The 16,323-nt window shown below is 44.9% G+C and overlaps 2 protein-coding genes across 6 annotated transcripts; one reads left to right on the top strand and one right to left on the bottom strand.

Annotated features, from left to right (window-relative positions):
• The first annotated feature begins 203 nt into the window (after positions 1-203).
• TVP23A (trans-golgi network vesicle protein 23 homolog A) lies at positions 204-9,351 on the top strand. Of its 4 annotated transcripts, none has more exons than XM_042827654.1 (7): positions 206-314; positions 417-496; positions 4,397-4,541; positions 5,447-5,536; positions 7,023-7,148; positions 8,408-8,537; positions 8,925-9,351. In XM_042827654.1, exons 1-7 carry the CDS (start codon positions 306-308, stop codon positions 8,984-8,986), a joined length of 642 nt encoding a protein of 213 aa, XP_042683588.1. In that variant the 5' UTR covers positions 206-305; the 3' UTR covers positions 8,987-9,351. The 4 variants fall into 4 exon arrangements, with proteins under 4 accessions (XP_042683590.1, XP_042683588.1, XP_042683586.1 ...); XM_042827653.1 differs by lacking the exon at positions 206-314 and adding an exon at positions 4,079-4,224 and having other exon boundaries at positions 482-496; XM_042827656.1 differs by lacking the exon at positions 8,925-9,351 and having other exon boundaries at positions 204-314; positions 8,408-8,548.
• A 683-nt stretch (positions 9,352-10,034) lies between these two features.
• NUBP1 (nucleotide binding protein 1) lies at positions 10,035-14,518 on the bottom strand. Of its 2 annotated transcripts, XM_042827650.1 has the most exons (11): positions 14,476-14,518; positions 14,283-14,384; positions 14,064-14,200; positions 13,880-13,948; positions 13,321-13,353; positions 12,969-13,059; positions 12,350-12,504; positions 11,620-11,730; positions 11,411-11,513; positions 10,669-10,752; positions 10,035-10,201 (listed from the first exon to the last, which is right to left on the bottom strand). In XM_042827650.1, the coding sequence occupies exons 1-11, from the start codon at positions 14,507-14,509 to the stop codon at positions 10,149-10,151; spliced, it is 972 nt and encodes a 323-aa protein (XP_042683584.1). In that variant the 5' UTR covers positions 14,510-14,518; the 3' UTR covers positions 10,035-10,148. The 2 variants fall into 2 exon arrangements, with proteins under 2 accessions (XP_042683584.1, XP_042683585.1); XM_042827651.1 differs by lacking the exon at positions 10,035-10,201 and having other exon boundaries at positions 11,411-11,509.
• Positions 14,519-16,323: the final 1,805 nt, after the last annotated feature.

Here is a 16,323-nt window from a genome sequence, read left to right as displayed (position 1 = left end):
ACACCTTTAACTACAGGACGGGAATCCCTACGCCAGGCTCGAGGTGCAGCCGCAGCTCTCCGCCGCTCGGCCGGGCTGCGGGGCGGCCCCGTTCCCTGAGGGGGCGGCCGTGCGAGCGGAGGAGCCCCCGGCCCCGCGCCATCTCAGCCCGAGCCGCCCGCCCGCAGGCGCCGCCGCGCACCTCAGCGCGGGCGACGAGGCTCCACCGCGCCTTAGCCCTGAGCGGGCCGCGCCCGGGTCCGGCGGGATCCTTCTCCCTCTGACACCTCCGGGCGTCGGCGACTGTCACACCCCGCAACCGCGGCATGAAGCAGGTAGAGGCGCGGGCGGGCGGCGCGGGGCGGCGGGCTGCGGCGGCGGCGCGGCCTCCCCGCCCCTCGGCGCTGACGGGAGCGCTGTGGGGGTCCCCGCCGCAGGCGCTGGTGGACGACACCGAGGACGTGTCTCTGGACTTCGGCAGCGAGGAGGAGCTGGCGCTGCGGAAAGCCAAAATCAGGTAACGGGGAGCGGAGCGGATCGGGCCCCGCCCCCCCACTGCCGGCCGCTGCTGCCGCGTTGCGCTCGGGCCGCGTTGCGCTCGGGCCGCGTTGTGCGCTGCAGGGAGGGCCCCGCCACAGCGCCCCGCCACACCGCAGCACCGCCATACCGCAGCGTTGTGCTGCTTGGAGCCGAAGGGCCCCCAGCCAAAGGCTGTCACAAGATGAGGTGTATCGTAGCATCACAGAACGCTTTGGGTTGGAAGGGACCTTAAAAACCATCCAGCTCCAACCTTCCCCCTGATCGCGGGTTGCCACCCAGCAGATCAGGCTGCCAGGCCCATGCAGCCTCCAGAACTTCTCTGGGTAACCTGTGCCAGTGCCTCGCCACCCTCTGAATAAAGGCCAGCTCCTTCGGCCTGTCTTTACAGGAGCGCTGCTCCAGCCCACCGATCATCTTCATGGCCCTCCTCTGGATCTGCTCCAACAGCTGTCAAAGCGAATTGCCCATACACACTCATCAATACTTCATATAATCAGCTTCTGTTGATACTGATCTCTTCCCTCCAACCAAGCTCCAGATGACTGTGGTAGATTGCAACATTAGCATGTCTTGCAGGCATAAATAAAATAAGGGACACTAAGCCTGCACAGCTTATCTGAGGCACACAAGCAGTCGTGCAGCTTTACAATACAATTGCTCAGCTCTACCATTATCTGGTGGAACGTCTCAGCCCTTCCACTGCACTAGACTTGCAGTCTGGCTCCATGGTGAGCTGCCATGACACAGCATTAACATCCCCAGAACTGTTTTCTGTGTTCTCTGCCATGGCAGCAGGTTTGAGGAAGGTTTGCATTCTGTTCTGTATTATGGTGTGATTCTGGAGCGCATGGCTTGAATGGAGGTGACTAAACTGGGAACTAAAACTTGCAAGTGTTGTATGCAGCAGACACAGTGGAACCAGACTGGAGTCTGGTGGGAACTGGAACTGTGCTGAAGTGCTTGCTTCTGACCTGTGGCACCAGCCCTGGACAGTAAAACCAGCTCTGTTCTGCAGGTTCATGCTCCCTGATAACCATACCACAGTGGGCTCACTTTGTTTAGATGATTATTTCACCAAAGACTGCTCTTCTTTCTTACCCTCATTGTGACACTGCAAAAGGATAATCTCTTATTGAAATATTTTGTGCTGTAGAATACAGAAATGAAACTGCTCAGATTCTTTGGAAATAGAAAAACAAACTTCTCTGTGAGCAATTGTGCAAATGAGCCTGGTACACAGCCATGAGCTGCAGAACTTCAATGCCTGTGAGAAGTCATGATGACATATTCTGGACGTTTGCTTTTATTAAACCTTATCCCACTTTCATACATCTTGGACTTACTCAGTTTGCATGAGCCATGACAAGTTGTACATTTGTGATTCTCCAGCATGTGTGCAAGTGCTCTTTAGAACCAAAAGGTGCACAGATAATGGTGCGGTTGGTGGCTGCTTCTGTTAGGAGGAGAGCACAACCTTGCACAACTTGCAGCTCTGTGCAGTATCAAAACATTTAATCGGGATCAAGCAGGAGCATATGCTCACATCTGTTTCACGTTCGTCAGGTAACACAAGATGATGGAGAGAGGGTCTGGTTGCTCAAAATTGGCCTAAATATATCTGAAGTTCTGGACAGGAGGTGCAAAGAGTGGCATGCAGAGCTGCTGTGACACTTGGCGCAGGTGCCTGGGCAACACTGGTTCAGTGGTACACTGTAGGGCTGACCCAGTTTGATCCCTTAATGCAGGGTCCAACTAAATTCACAGCAGTTCATTCCTATCCTGACAGCCATCATCCTTTCGAATGAAACAAAGTTACTGATGATATAATTGGTAATAGTTTAGTCTTATGAGAAGTTGGTGTGCATTTAAAGCCTACACTGTCTTCCGTTAGTACAAGAAATCATGTTAGTTCATGCAATTTCTTAATTGCTACCATACTTCTGGGAACTGTATTTTTTAAAAAAATGTATCAGGTACAATTGAAAATGTATTCACTTAGAGCTGTATAGCTTATGTCAAAAAGCATGCAGAGGCTTCGCCTTCACGCTTGGACAGTTTCCTTTATCTCAGATTATTTGTTCAAAGTTCTGTTCCTATATGGTAGAAGCTGTAAGCTTCACCTGGTGGCTGCAAGTTAGGGAAATGCATGTTTGCTCTTCTAGATGAGGAAGCAAACAGTATGAACTGGATTTGTTTAGTTTCAGAATTCAGAATCAGAAAACATATTTATTGTTAGCATATATATGTGCACATGTTCTGCGAATGAGGGAGTCATGCAGGGAACAACATGCCAGTGCTGAGCAGTCTAACTCTTCTTCCCCTTGGACCTGCAGATGTGTCTCTGGCCTGAGCAGCTCTATCTCTATATCTCTGTGAGGGGCTTGACTCTCTGTAGTCCCCACAAAAAGCATTCAGGGCTGTAACAAACGTGGGCCTCCTGCTTCTCCAGAGTGCCCCCAGCATAACTATAAAAGCTGTCTGCCCTGATGCTCTCCAGGGTTGCAGCCTACAAGTAGCCCTTATTACTTCAACTTACTATTTGTGCAGCTGAACTCTTACATCATGTTGAACAAGAAGTACCAAGGCAGGATCTGCTTTTGGCAGCTCACAGGATTCCTTCCGCCTGTGTAAGAAAAAACCCCTTTCATTTCACATGTCACGTGTTTATCTGTAAGTCAGAAGTTTTTTGGAAAGTCTGTGGTTAGTGTGGGCACAGCAGTACATGCAAGCTTCAGCTGTGTGTCATTCTTGCTTTTCCAGTCAGGCATCTTTACTACAAGCACAATATTTCCATTATATAATAGTTGACTTCTACAATAAATAGGTAAATAAATAGGTATGGAGTAATGATATTATAATGAAGGAATACATATAGTAAGTACTATAATTTAAACTCCAGTCAAATTTACGAAGATTTATAATATGCATATGAAATTTTTAATTATACCTAATAGAATAAGAAATAAAATAGATAATTAATGAAGGTTTGGGCCATACTACTCTTACTTGCTTAAAGAGATAGAGGGGCTATGCGAAACAATCACAGATGGAAACAAACCATCTTATTTGGAAAACAGATTTTATTCATTGTGGTTTCAAGGGAGGACGTTACTCAGGTGGAATGGCTTTTAATTAACTGTCCTTTTAAACTCACAGAAACCAGCTGTTTCTGTTGTTTTGCACTTGGCATATTACCTGGACTGTGCATCTTACAGCATTCCTCCAAGCCCACGTCCTACTGTACAGACCAACATTTAACTCTGTACAGTTGGTTCTTCTACTGAAATTTCCCTCAGTTTTGTTGTAGGCCAAATTTCCTTTGAGAAGCACAGCACAGATATGCTGTGCAATTAATGACCGTTCATTCAGAAGAACTGTACACTTCCTAAATTGTACTCCCTCTGTAAAAGGAAGTGTTCACTTTCAGTTATTCCATATGAAAGCTCATTTTGTCTTATTTTATATCATTTTAATTCCAGAGAGTTGCTGGTCTTATTTTCAAAGCACTTTGGAAAGACAAGATCTGTCTCAATTAATTCCTTTGTGCTCTGCCATACAGATGGAGGAGCTGGGACTGCAGTGCTGAATGCAACCACTCACCAGATTCCTTTACACAGCACCACGAAGCTCATGGCTGTGCAGGTTTTGTTCCATCTTTGAGGAAGCATTAATACAACAATTGCTGTTCTTAGCTGTAGGCTGGAGGTTGGTTATTGGATGTATCATCACTTTGATCATTTATCAACATCTCAGATAACAACTACAAACTGAGATGCCACTGTAGACCAGAAATAGTTGCTGTACTGCACTGTCAGCATATACACTAACTGTCCTCCTTGTCCCATAACTTCCTAAGTGCTCTGTGTTGTTTTTCCAGGCACCCACTGGCCACCTTTTTCCACCTGTTTTTCCGAGTGAGTGCTATTATTACCTACTTGTTCTGTGACTGGTTCAGCAACAGCTTTGTTGCCTGTTTTGTCACTATTCTCCTTCTTCTATCCTTTGACTTTTGGTCAGTTAAGGTAAGATGATCCTGAACAGTAATTACCTTTGAAAGTATTGTTATGCCATTAACAAATATATATACTATTAGTAAAAAGGGAAGATATATACTGAAAGGGAGACAGACATTGTGATCTGTTGATTTAGTAAATGGGTCAATCCTGTTTTATACAAGGCTTTTACATATCATAGTCACTGGTGTAAGTTACTAACATGGTAGGAAAGCAGCCTTGCCACAGACAGATTTGTTTGTATACTTTGTGTATCCTTAGGAAAAAATAAAGAGATAGTAGTTTTCAATAAGGATGGGAAAGGACCCAGAGGATGCCTATAGCTGTGCCTCACAGCCCTCAGAGGGCCCAGCTGTGGTACCAGCACCATCGTGATGGCCCAGGGGGTTGGTGGGGCCAGCCCAGAGTCCCCAGGGGTGCAAAGAACAAAGTTTAAGTCCTGTGTGAAACACTGATGTGTCTCCAACTTACAGTAAAATTATATGTATTGATGTAAAACGTATTGATCCAGGTTCAAAAATACTTTCTTAATTTAATTGTTTGCTTGATTCCAAGCAGCTCACTTGTTTATAATTAATTTTCCATTTTTTTTTCCAGTGTGTTTTTGGTTGGTGTTCTCTCAGTAAGAATTTATCAGTCTTCTCCAAATAACTGACTTAGGAAAGATGCACCCTATCATTTCTTATCTAAGTTAATATTATTGTGCTAATGATCAGATTAGGAGAACAGTCTCTCCATTTCTGTTAACTCATCTGTTCTTAGTGACTGTTGTGCACAAATTGACAGAGGCTTTAGAAATAAATTTAGTATTTGGTAAGAAATACCATTTTCAGACATGCTTGTCTTTATTTTAAATGTTTTCTGACAAATGAGTGATGCAGCTGCTTAATGCAAATAATTGTTTCTGTCACTAGAATGTGACAGGAAGACTCTTGGTTGGTTTACGTTGGTGGAACCAGATTGATGAAGATGGAAAAAGTCACTGGGTATTTGAAGCAAAAAGGGTAAGAATGATAATTAAAGGCACATGACAAGCATGTGAAAAGAAAGCATGTGAAAAGCTTGTTGTATCCATACTAATTAAAAAAAAGAACAAATGAGAACAACTTATAATGAATCCATCTTCCCGTAGTTATTTACAAAACAGAATTATCTTCAGGAAGGAACTATGTTGAAAGCAAGGCTGAATAGTTCAAATTCATTTTCTTAAAAGTTAGTTTCTTTTATTCATGCTCATGGGCAGCAGCACCCAGATTCTGGAGCATTCTAACACTGCTAGTGCTGAGCAAAGAAGCCCCATCAAATGGCACTTGGCATTGCTGCTAGAGTCAAGACTGCCAGTTCCACATTTGTTTGCTAACACAGTGTCCAGCACCCCAGCAGACAAGAGTTTGGTCGAACAACACTCAAGTGTTGCACAGTAGGTCACCCTTTTAATGCAAAGCCAGAGGTGCACACAACTGAGGTGCTGAGCCCAACGGAACTGCCCCAGAGATGCAGGCCAGCAGTGCCCTCTAGCAGCCCTGTGTGCAGCTGGGGCTGTACGTGCAGGAATGCAGCAGGCAGCGTGGCTGCACACCAGTAAGGGGAGAGCAGAGGTCAGCTTTCTGCCTGTATTTTAAGTGAAATCTAGGATACAAGCAAGTCTGCAGGAAAGCAAGGAAGCTGGAAGACCTCCAGTGTATCACAGTTTTGTGGAGCTGAGAAAGACAGCAAGAGCTTTCTTGGCACTTACTGTAAAATGAGTAAGTGCATTGCCTACTTCACTTACTGCAGTTTGTCAGTCAGTACAAAGTCCGCTCACCTCTGTGGGCTCGAGCCTTCAAAAACTTCTGGCAAATAGGTTGATTAACGTGGGGATCACAACAGAGGAAGGAAGGTATAAATAGGGTAAATTGTATTTTTGTCCTGGTTTACTGATCATGGCACAGCCGGGGGTACCCACTGTTCTCTTACTTCCCAGTCTGGGGCTCCATCTCTTGCCACTCCTCTGGCAGCTTTTTAAAATCTCCTCTGTGGGGTGGGTTTGCTTAGAAGTGTGACAACTCATTCAGCACCAACCAGCAACCAATTCCTGATGCACTGCTGCTGCTGGGACAGAAGCTCAACCTAGAAATCCTACCAGCAGCTGAGGTGTGCTGGAAGACAGTAACACACCCTGAACATCACAACTGCCAGCCCTTTAGGTCTTTCAGGTGTGGAGTTCTCTCTGTATGGACTTATTTTCTCCCCCGAACTGTAAGTGCCAGTGCAGCATCTCTGCTGGTAATTTGTTGGTAATTATGGTTACATGTATTAAAATTCTGTTTGTAACACTGTCTTCTGTGTCACACATCTCTCAGGAATCTGAGAGATAGTAGGAATCTGATGCCAAATTGAATTAAATGTAATAAATTCATGTAAAGATTTATGTCAATTCCTCCTTTGTTGATCTGTTAATTATTGTGGGTTTTGGTTTTGTGACTAAAATGTCAATAATTTCCTTTGTAGGTGCCTACAATAGCTGCCTCAACTGAAGCTGAAGCTCGAATCTTTTGGCTTGGCCTCATCATCTGCCCAGTGATTTGGACAGTGTTTTTTTTCAGCACCTTGTTTTCCCTGAAGCTGAAATGGCTGGTAAGTCTGGGGTTACTGAATGAACGATAGCTGACAAGCAGTGTTAGCTGAGAGAAAACCCAGAGCTGTAGTTTTGCAAAAATCTTTGCATCAAGATCTCTCATGTTACAAAAATCCCAATAAGAATTTGAAATCTGAGGTTTCTGTAGTGAAGCCCTGAGCTCAGGAATGCAACTTTCAGCCTGGCTTTACTGTGTTATCAACTGTTGACAGTTTCACCTGTCTCAAGAAGGGCATCTTAAAGGTTGGCAGAATTGTAGCTTCACTTTTAACTACAGCAGCTAACTTTTCCCCAGAGCTGTGTACCCCATACTTGCACTGTGCTAACAGACTTTAAGAAATCATTGCTTTCCCCTGTAAACTTTTCTATTGTGTCTGCATAATCACCATAGAATACATTTTGTTACGTTGCTGTGCTAAGTATGATTTTGTTACTGATTTTTAAGAGGTAAAGTGCCTTGCATACATACTGCTACATAACAAACAATACCTGAGATTGCATTTTATTACTTAATGGAACAGGAAATTCATCTGTGGGTATGAGTTGATTGCAAATAATTAACTGCTTTATCGTGGCTCAAATGGCATCACTAAAGAAACAACAGTTAAAATTAAACCAGCAGTAGTTCTCCACCCTTAGTTTTGAAAACCAGAATTGGACCCAAGCTAGCAATGAAGATGCATGTTGCTCATACATTGGGAAGCAAGTTCCACAAATGAAAATGCAGTAGCTTCTAGGAAACAAAGTTTCTCTGAGCCTATAAGCACCAGTGGTTCCACTTATTTTTACTGCCTGCTAATGGTGGATACTGATTTCTATCTATTGATGCTCTCTGTAAACCTGTGAGTTACAGGATCTTACAGCGAGGCATTTGTCAGCAAACCTATCTGCAGGCTTGCTGTGTATCTGCTTATGAGGATATTAGATATGTCAGGCTTAGAAGAAGTGAAATGATTATAGAATCAGTTGGACAGGTGCTTTTTTCTTTTTTTTGAATAGGAGCTTAAATATTTCAAGATACAGAATGACTTGAGCCAAAAATTTTAACACTTTTTAAAAAATGTATTTTCTTACAGAAAAGGATTGCTGTGTTTAATATGAATGTATCTCTTTTAAGGTTATTCATTATGTGAAGCAATATATTTCTTTTATATATATAACATCCTTCTTATAACATACGTATGCATATATTTTCCCTGCATACAATCTACATATATGGCAGCACATTCATCTCTGCTAAACTTCTGTTTGTCTGCAGGCTCTTGTCATAGCTGGTATCTCCCTTCAGACTGCTAATTTATATGGATACATCCACTGCAAATTAGGGGGACAGAAAAGCATCAGCAAAATAACTTCAAGGTTTTTTGTCACAGCAGATGTTGCCAAGAGTAAGTATTAAGTTGGTCTGCCAGCAGTAGCCCATGAAGTATCAAATGCTGACCTGCCTCATACTGTTACAGGCTTTGGCTTCTTCCAGATACTGGTTCCTAACATATCTTCTGGCAGGGCTTCCAGCACGTCCATCTTGTGAGCTCCCACCACGGGGCTGCACCAAAGTCACTGCTCTGTATTCAGGAGCTGGCTGCTCCATGGCTGAGCAGCTTCCAAACCCCATGATGAATTTTCTCCAAGTGAAGTGCTCAGTACCATGCTGATTTAGCACAGCACGTGGGCATTGCTGAAAGAGCTACCTTAAACCCTCGGGTTTCCAACAGCCTCTTCCCTGTGTATAGTAAATGATGCTAACATCTGCCTGTCATGTTTTCACTCAACAGGACAGAGCAGGGGGATTTCAGAAGACCGCATTGAAGGACATGGGAAGACATGGACCAGATAATCAATTAAGGAAAAACAAAAGGAGGAGCAGTAGGAGTACTCACTTATAAAAGCCGTTTTTCATATGAAATTAGTGAAGTAAAGCTCTTCTAGAATTGCCTGCATGAAATAATGATTTTCTATCATTTGTGTTTGTGTTATCAGTCTCCAAAACCTCTCAATTTACTTCAAAATGACTTTCACCAAAAGGCAGTTTGCTTGTAGTTGTGCAGAAGTTCAAAAAGCAGACATTATCTTGAGATAAACCTGTAAACTAAACTGAAACTGCTAGATTGTCCTGAGCATTAGAATGCAGCCAGATGATCATTTGTTTAATTCTGAAACTAAAATCAATAAAGTGAAAGTACCTTTTCCTTCTGTACACAACACAGATTTCCCAAGTCTTGATTACTCAGTAAAAAGAAGAGGAAATACAATTGCATAAGGGCAGCTTGGTTAGGGACTGTTATTGTTATTTTAAAAGTGCTCAGGCTTAAGAGTCAGTACAAGGAAGAAAATAGTGTCGTGCAGCCCCAGTTACACTGAAGTAATCAAAATCCATTAATCTTATTCTGATTGGTGTCGTAAATACAATTCTGTACTTGTGCTGTTATACTGTAAGCTGCCTAACATCTAGGTGTTTTAAAACCAACGCCAAGTGTAAGGAAAGAGGACATCACTTCGAAAATTCCACTCTAAAAACAGATCTTTTCCACTGACAAAGATACTTATGTGATGTTCAGGAAGAGAGACATCTGGCATTGCAACTCATCCTACAGCAGAAGGCAGAACAGAGCCTACTGCACATGCATGTAAAAGTTTAGATAGAATGTCCCAGTGTCACTGAAGCCTATTTTACATTCAGCTTTGTGAATAAGATTTTGTCTATGCACGTTTCAAAAGCCAACTTCATATTCAGGTTATCAGTATGATGACTGGATGCAAACTGCACCTTTGTAACACAGATGAAGGTTTGTTTATTTTATCTAATTAATCTCATAGCAAGCTCTGAGACCAGTTGTGAATTTCAGTAATCTTGATTAATCTTTATGGAAAAAAAGAGAATGACATTAATACTAAGGATTTATTTGCAGAATACAAAAAGAATACATTCCTTATATTAAGTCAAGGCAAGGCATAAGTTACTTTTCTGTAATTACACATGAAGCATATTTTTATTGTGTTCAGATAATCTTTTCTTCTTGAAAATGGTGCTGATCACAGTACTCCTGAATCCCTGGAGAGACAGGGAAAAAGTAATACATAAATACCAATCCTGCTGTCCCCTGCTGCTCTCACAGGTTGGGCCTTTGTCACGGAATTTTGCTGCTATCTTGAAACTGTACATCATTGGCTCCTCGGGTAGTTTATATGCAATTACAACCAGGAGGAGGCAATATTACCCAGCTGTATCACACTTAGTAGGCTCCCCTCGGTGGCCTGCTTAAAAACTGCTTGAGAGCAAGCAAACACACATCTTTTCTTAATGATTTAAGCAAAAGAATGAAATTATATACAACTCAGTCACCAGTCTGTAAGTCTGCCATAACTAACGACCAAAAGATCACATTGCACGTTACATTCTTAATTACTATGCACATGTACCCTGGTTTGTTTTCTGATTACGTGCAGCAGAAAACCAATTTCTAGCACCTTTAATGCACTGCAGCAGGGATTCACCTTCATGGTGATTTTAAGACTTACTTTGAATTATGTTCCTGTAAGTTGATGTCGCTGGAGACTCAGGCACTTCAGACAAGAAAGACTGACCTTTGTCACAACTTCTTCCTGGAAGGACAGGAAAAGCATGAAAACAGTGCAACAAGAAGAACTTGTCTTTACTTACTGCTCATCCCACTATCACTTATGTTCCTCCGAGGAACCACTGGTATCCATTCCTTTTAAGAAATGGTTACGTCAGTGATAGAGCTGCAGCTCACAGTTGTACAAAGGACCACCATCAGCAGGAGGTTTCAGCCATTACTTTGGAAGTACTGACCTGTTCCTCAAGTCATTAAATCAAGTGTTCATTTCTAATAGCCAGTGAGGAACCAAGGCATCTCACAATCCACAACAGGATTTGAGTCATGCCAGTGACAGTGAAGAAAGAGCACTAATTTTAATGCTTATCATTTACAAGACACTATTCTTCACAGAAGAATTTACTAGCTGTGTTTTCAGGTGATTACATAAAAAAGACACCACATATTTAGAGTAAGGATTATACAGCTGAAAAGACGTGTAATAAAATCCTCATCAAGATGAAACACCAGGTTAAGTAAATTACCCAGCACTTTTCACACCATGGTATGTGTGATTCAAACAGACGCTCTATGTAAAAGAGAATATTTACCTGAGACACAAAACATTTAACATTCTGTCAGACTCCCCTGTAAGAACATCAGCACAGTTTTAAAGCTGTTGTAGTGCAACACAGTAACGTTACCTATTTGAGGATCTAGAGGCACTTTTCCCAGGAGGGAAACATTTAAGTTCTGGCACATCTTCTCTGCACCTCCAGTAGTTGGGGGAAAGATCTGAGATTCTTTCTGGGACAACATGAAAATAAGAGTTACAGTGCTCCAATTCTGAGAACAAGGTATTTTTCCAGAAACAGCGAGATAAAGAAATGTTTTAAGATACAGACAGCCTTACCTTGCAGTTTGGACATATAAAGCCACTCATGTTCTCCACAACACCTATGATTGGCAGTTTCACTTTATGACAGAAGTTGATTTCTTTCCGAACATCCTGAAGTGAGACTTCCTACAAACATGAAGAAACAATTGGATTTTATAATGAATTGCTTATAATCAATTGGCATTGTTCCCTTTGCTTATGTTCATCACAATACCTGTGAATTTGATGTAATTTGAATTTCAGACCTCTGATTTTTTCTTTTAAAACTGTACATCGCATAAATATGCCTTTCTCTATGTGCAACTCAAGCTATCCCCCCAGATTTTAAGTCCTTGTGTGACTGTTCTCTACTCCAACTGATTTATGGAAAGCACCAAGCAGCTGGGAGGCAGCACTTCATTTGCTGTCAAACAGTGCACACCTTATTTAAAAACTTATTGACTTCTGAGCTTTAAGCCACTGGTGATCAAATTACAAATGCACAGTGATGCCAGCTCATATCCTGAAGAAGTGAATTAATGCATTTCACTTCACAACACAGATCAGACAGCTTTTGACCGTGAACCACTCAGCTGTGCAGAAGCTCACTCAGGTCCATTACTCCACCAAGGCATCCACCTAGCTCATAAAGCAGCCAGCTGCACACACAAGCAAGTCAGTCAGCTCCCTTCTCTGAAATTAAACACTGATTCTAAACCAAGCACTTGCCGTGCTGCTTCTGTGAATGGAAACGCAGATCTCTTACCTGAGGGGTCGTAATTATAACAGCGCCATCTATATGCGACGCACTGAGGTACTGCACAATTGAGAGGTGCTCATCTGAGGTCCCTGGAGGGGTGTCTACAATCAGGTAGTCAACTTCACCCCAGTCCACATCACGAAGAAACTGTTTGATCAGCCCTAGCAGAGAGGACAAGAACGTGGGATTAAATGAAATAAAAATCCTTGTATATTTCAGTCTGCTACAAATTTTAGAGCCCAGATATACAAATTCTTCTGACTACAGTCAACTTAGGTGCAGAAGTGCTTATTTTGCAACGAATTAAAACAAACAAAAGGCAAAACCCAAAACCCAATAAAGCACCTGACCCACTGCAGCCATTATTCAAAGAAACTAGAGAGGATATTGAGAAAAAGTTCTGTGATGAAAGCGGAAGCAGTAACACAACTATATTGTGCAGCTCTGGCTCTACTGTGCAAGAAAAATGATGAAGGCATGCTAACTACTACTGAACAGTGTGGAGTATTCACTGCCTCTTGCCATCGCTTACTTTATTAGATTTGTGCTTTAGCCAAGTAAGCTCATCTTCAGATATTCACTCTTCCAACCATGTAAGTTGTTGCTGAAAACCCTGAACACGTACCATTTTTTTTTGGTCCTCTCCAGATGACAGCATCGTCAGGACTACTGAGCAAGAACCCCACTGACATGACACCTAAGTTTTCCTCAACATACTAAAAGAGAAGAGAAACTCCACGCAGAACAGGAGAGAAAGGGTAGAGGGGATACACCACAGGTGACCTTCAGACAAAAAACACCTGGCATTTTCCCTGCATATTTTTAAGATTAATGAGATGTTTTCTGGGGGGTGTAAAAGACCCTCTGTCCACTACAATTAATACAAAAGCACACTGTGCTTCTTCCCCAGCCCTTCTGCTCCTTACAACAGTGTCAAACCCAGCCAGCCACCTCTGGGAACAGCTGCACCAGCTTACCACTGGAGACCATCCTGATCCACTCTGATGAACCTGAAAATTGAAGAGATACATACAAAGTCACACGAGAAATTAATGCAGAAGTTATGTAAAAGATGAACAGAAGATCAAAGGGGATAAAAAGACCTTGCCTATGGATGTGGTGCCACTGTATTGGACCAGGTTAATTAAAAATTGCAGAAGTTACATCTCCATTAATAAGTGAACTGCTTGAACACTCTTGCTGGAAACATACCCATGATTTTATATAAACACATTAAACATTTCAGAGCTGATAAAGAGCACCATGCTGGTACGACTCAGGTTCAGTATTCATGGATTAGCAGGAGATTCAGAGCAGCACCTGGCTGGCACAACTGGTCACCCCGACTGCCTGTGACTCTCTAACAAATGACACCACGCTGCACATTGGCCATCTCAGCTTTTTTGCTCCCCTGGCTTCCCAATAAACGACCACATAGAACCCTTAAATCTAAGTGAAGCTTTACTCTTAATGACACACTGGGGATGCTTTTATCTGACACATTCGCCTCTCACTATAGCAGCGGTCAGAGCGCACCTGCTCTCCTTCCAGACCCATCATCTTAGGGATGGACGGCCCACAGATGTCGACGTCCAGCAGAGCAACCTGGAACACGAAGCAACGAAGGCCCGTAGAAACGCGCCTGCACAGCAGGGCTCTCAATGCAAAGCCCCGCAGCGCACACCGCAGCGCAATAAGCGGAAAGCCGATCGCGTCCCACCTGTTTGCCCTCGTCGGCCGCCAGCCCGCGAGCCAGCAGCGCGCTGAACGTGCTCTTCCCCACGCCGCCCTTCCCGGAGAGCACCACCACGATGTGCTTCACGCCGCGCAGCCGCTCCCTCAGTTCCGCCGCCTCGGCTGCGGGCAGTGCGGCCGCGTCAGCCCCGCCCCAGCGCGGAGCCCCGTCCCGCGCCCCCGGCCCTCTCACCGCCTTTCTCACCCGGGTCCGTCGCGGCGCCGCCGGCGGCGCAGAGCTTCTGGTTGGGGCATCCCTGACATGCGGCGGCCCGACCCGCCTGGGCGCTGCCGGTTCCCGGGCAGTCTGCAAGGGGATGCGACAGCTGCGGCACGAGTCCCGCCGGCGGCCGCGAGCGCCACGACACGCCGGACCCGCACGGCGCCGCGTCCCTCACCCTCCGGCTGCGACCCGTCCGCCACCTCGGCCATGGCGCCGGCCATACGCCACTTCCGCCGGGAGCGCGGCGCCCTACGCGCATGTGCCTGCAGCCGGGGGTGGGCATACCGCCTGGACGCTAGGGGGCGCTGCAGGACGATAGTGGCCGCGCTGCGCCCTTGCGCGGGTGCTCGTGCTGGGAGTTTTGTGTCCACGACGTTATGTGCCGTTCCAGTAAAATAAGGCCACTGGTACAATTTGCGGCAGTTCTGAGTATCTGCGGAAACCGCAGCGGTAAAATTGAGAACCCGAAGGACCCCAGCTGGGCATCCTGTGTGTTAGCAAAGGACAGGCGATCTGACAGAGCCGAGCGTTGAGCCATGGCACCGTTCTTCTTCTTTCCTGGGGGAAAATAAAACACCGCTCTAAGTAACTGTCCACATACCAAAGGCAGACTAGGAACAGAAGTCTTGAAGCACTGTTAGTTTATGGGGAGCTGGCCTCTGGGGTCGGCTGTTGACCACTGCCTGTTACACCGTTTCCATTTACAGGGCACTGACCTCAGGTAAATGCTGATCACCGTGTGCTGCATGCAGAATTACTTGCAGAATTCCTGATGAAACAGCGGCTCCACTTGAGGCCAGGGCTCAGAGCAGTGCTTTGGGTCTGTGCTTCCTTCAAACATGGATCAGATTTGCTGATGTCAGCAAGCCTTTCCACACCATACAGTGAGGCATGTGTGCAAACATTTCTCTTCTCGGGCCAACAGATCATTTCCTGTTCCCAAGATTATATAGAAAATTCCCCACACAGAGCAGCAAAATAAACCCCTTCCTTGGAACCCCCTCCCTCCTGAGGCAGTGAGGCCACGTCCATCTAGATACAGCTCACACCTCACGGGAAGATAAATATAACTTAACAATAATTTGATTGAAATTCTCTCTCCTTTTTTTTTTTCTCTCAGCTGAAGTGTAATATCATGCTAGTGGTCTGCATCATAATGCATAGAAATATGTACCTTTTTGTTTTCCCAAATTAAAACAAAAACACAAAAACAAGCTGATTCCGGTAAACCTGATGAGGTTCAGCACGGCAAGGTGCAGAGTTTTGCACTTGGGCTGGAGGAATCCCAGGTATCCATATAGACTGGAAGGAGCGGTCCTTGAGAGCAGCCCTGTGAAGAAGGACCTGGGGATCTTGATAGATGAAAAACTTAACATGAGCCAGCAGTGAGCTCTTGCAGCTCAGAAGGGAAATGGTATCCTGGGCTCCATCAAAAGAGGGGTGGCCAGCAGGGACAGGGAGGTGATTGTCCCCCTCTACTCTGCTCTTGTGAGGCTCCATCTGGAGCACTGTGTCCAGGTCTGGAGCCCCCAGTACAAGAAAGACAGGGAGCTGTTGGAGAGGGTCCAGAGGAGAGCCACAAAGATGATCAGAGAGTTGGAGCACCTCCCCTATGAAGACAGGCTGAGGGAGCTGGGCTTGTTCAGCCTGGAGAAAAGAAGACTGCAGGGTGACTTCATTGCAGCCTTTCAGTACCTAAAGGGAGCCTACAAACAGGAGGGGAATCAACTCTTTGAAAGGGGAGATAACAGCAGGACAAGGGGAAATGGTTTAAGCTGAGGGAGAGGAGATTTAGGTTGGATGTCAGGGGGAAATTCTTGACAGAGAGTGATGAGGTGCTGGAACAGCTGCCCAGAGAGGTTGTGGATGCCCCGTCCATCCCTGGAGGTGTTCAAGGCTGGGCATGAATGGGGCCCTGGGCAGCCTGGTCTAGTATTGAATGTGGAGGTTGGTGGCCCTGCATGTGGCAGGGGGGTTGGAGATTCATGGTCCTTGAGGTCCCTTCCAACCCTGGCCATTCTGT

Source organism: Centrocercus urophasianus, unplaced genomic scaffold, assembly GCF_019232065.1.
Source record: "Centrocercus urophasianus isolate 14NV4802_14NV808 unplaced genomic scaffold, USGS_Curo_1.0 seq_29, whole genome shotgun sequence".
NCBI classification, from domain to species: domain Eukaryota; kingdom Metazoa; phylum Chordata; class Aves; order Galliformes; family Phasianidae; genus Centrocercus; species Centrocercus urophasianus.
The sequence above is the reverse complement of the archived record's forward strand: the minus strand, read 5'-3'. Positions and strand labels throughout refer to the sequence as shown.

Excerpts from the sequence above, each read along its gene's own strand:
- TVP23A (XM_042827652.1), top strand. The coding sequence starts at position 306 with ATGAAGCAGGTAGAGGCGCGGGCGGGCGGCGCGGGGCGGCGGGCTGCG. Across the intron at positions 5,537-7,022 it reads GGGTATTTGAAGCAAAAAGG|GTGCCTACAATAGCTGCCTC; the intron begins GTAAGAATGATA and ends TTTCCTTTGTAG. Across the intron at positions 8,538-8,924 it reads CACAGCAGATGTTGCCAAGA|GACAGAGCAGGGGGATTTCA; the intron begins GTAAGTATTAAG and ends TTCACTCAACAG.
- NUBP1 (XM_042827650.1), bottom strand. The coding sequence starts at position 14,509 with ATGGCCGAGGTGGCGGACGGGTCGCAGCCGGAGG. Across the intron at positions 14,385-14,475 it reads GGACGGGTCGCAGCCGGAGG|ACTGCCCGGGAACCGGCAGC; the intron begins GTGAGGGACGCG and ends ATCCCCTTGCAG. Across the intron at positions 13,060-13,320 it reads GATCAGGATGGTCTCCAGTG|TATGTTGAGGAAAACTTAGG; the intron begins GTAAGCTGGTGC and ends CTTCTCTTTTAG.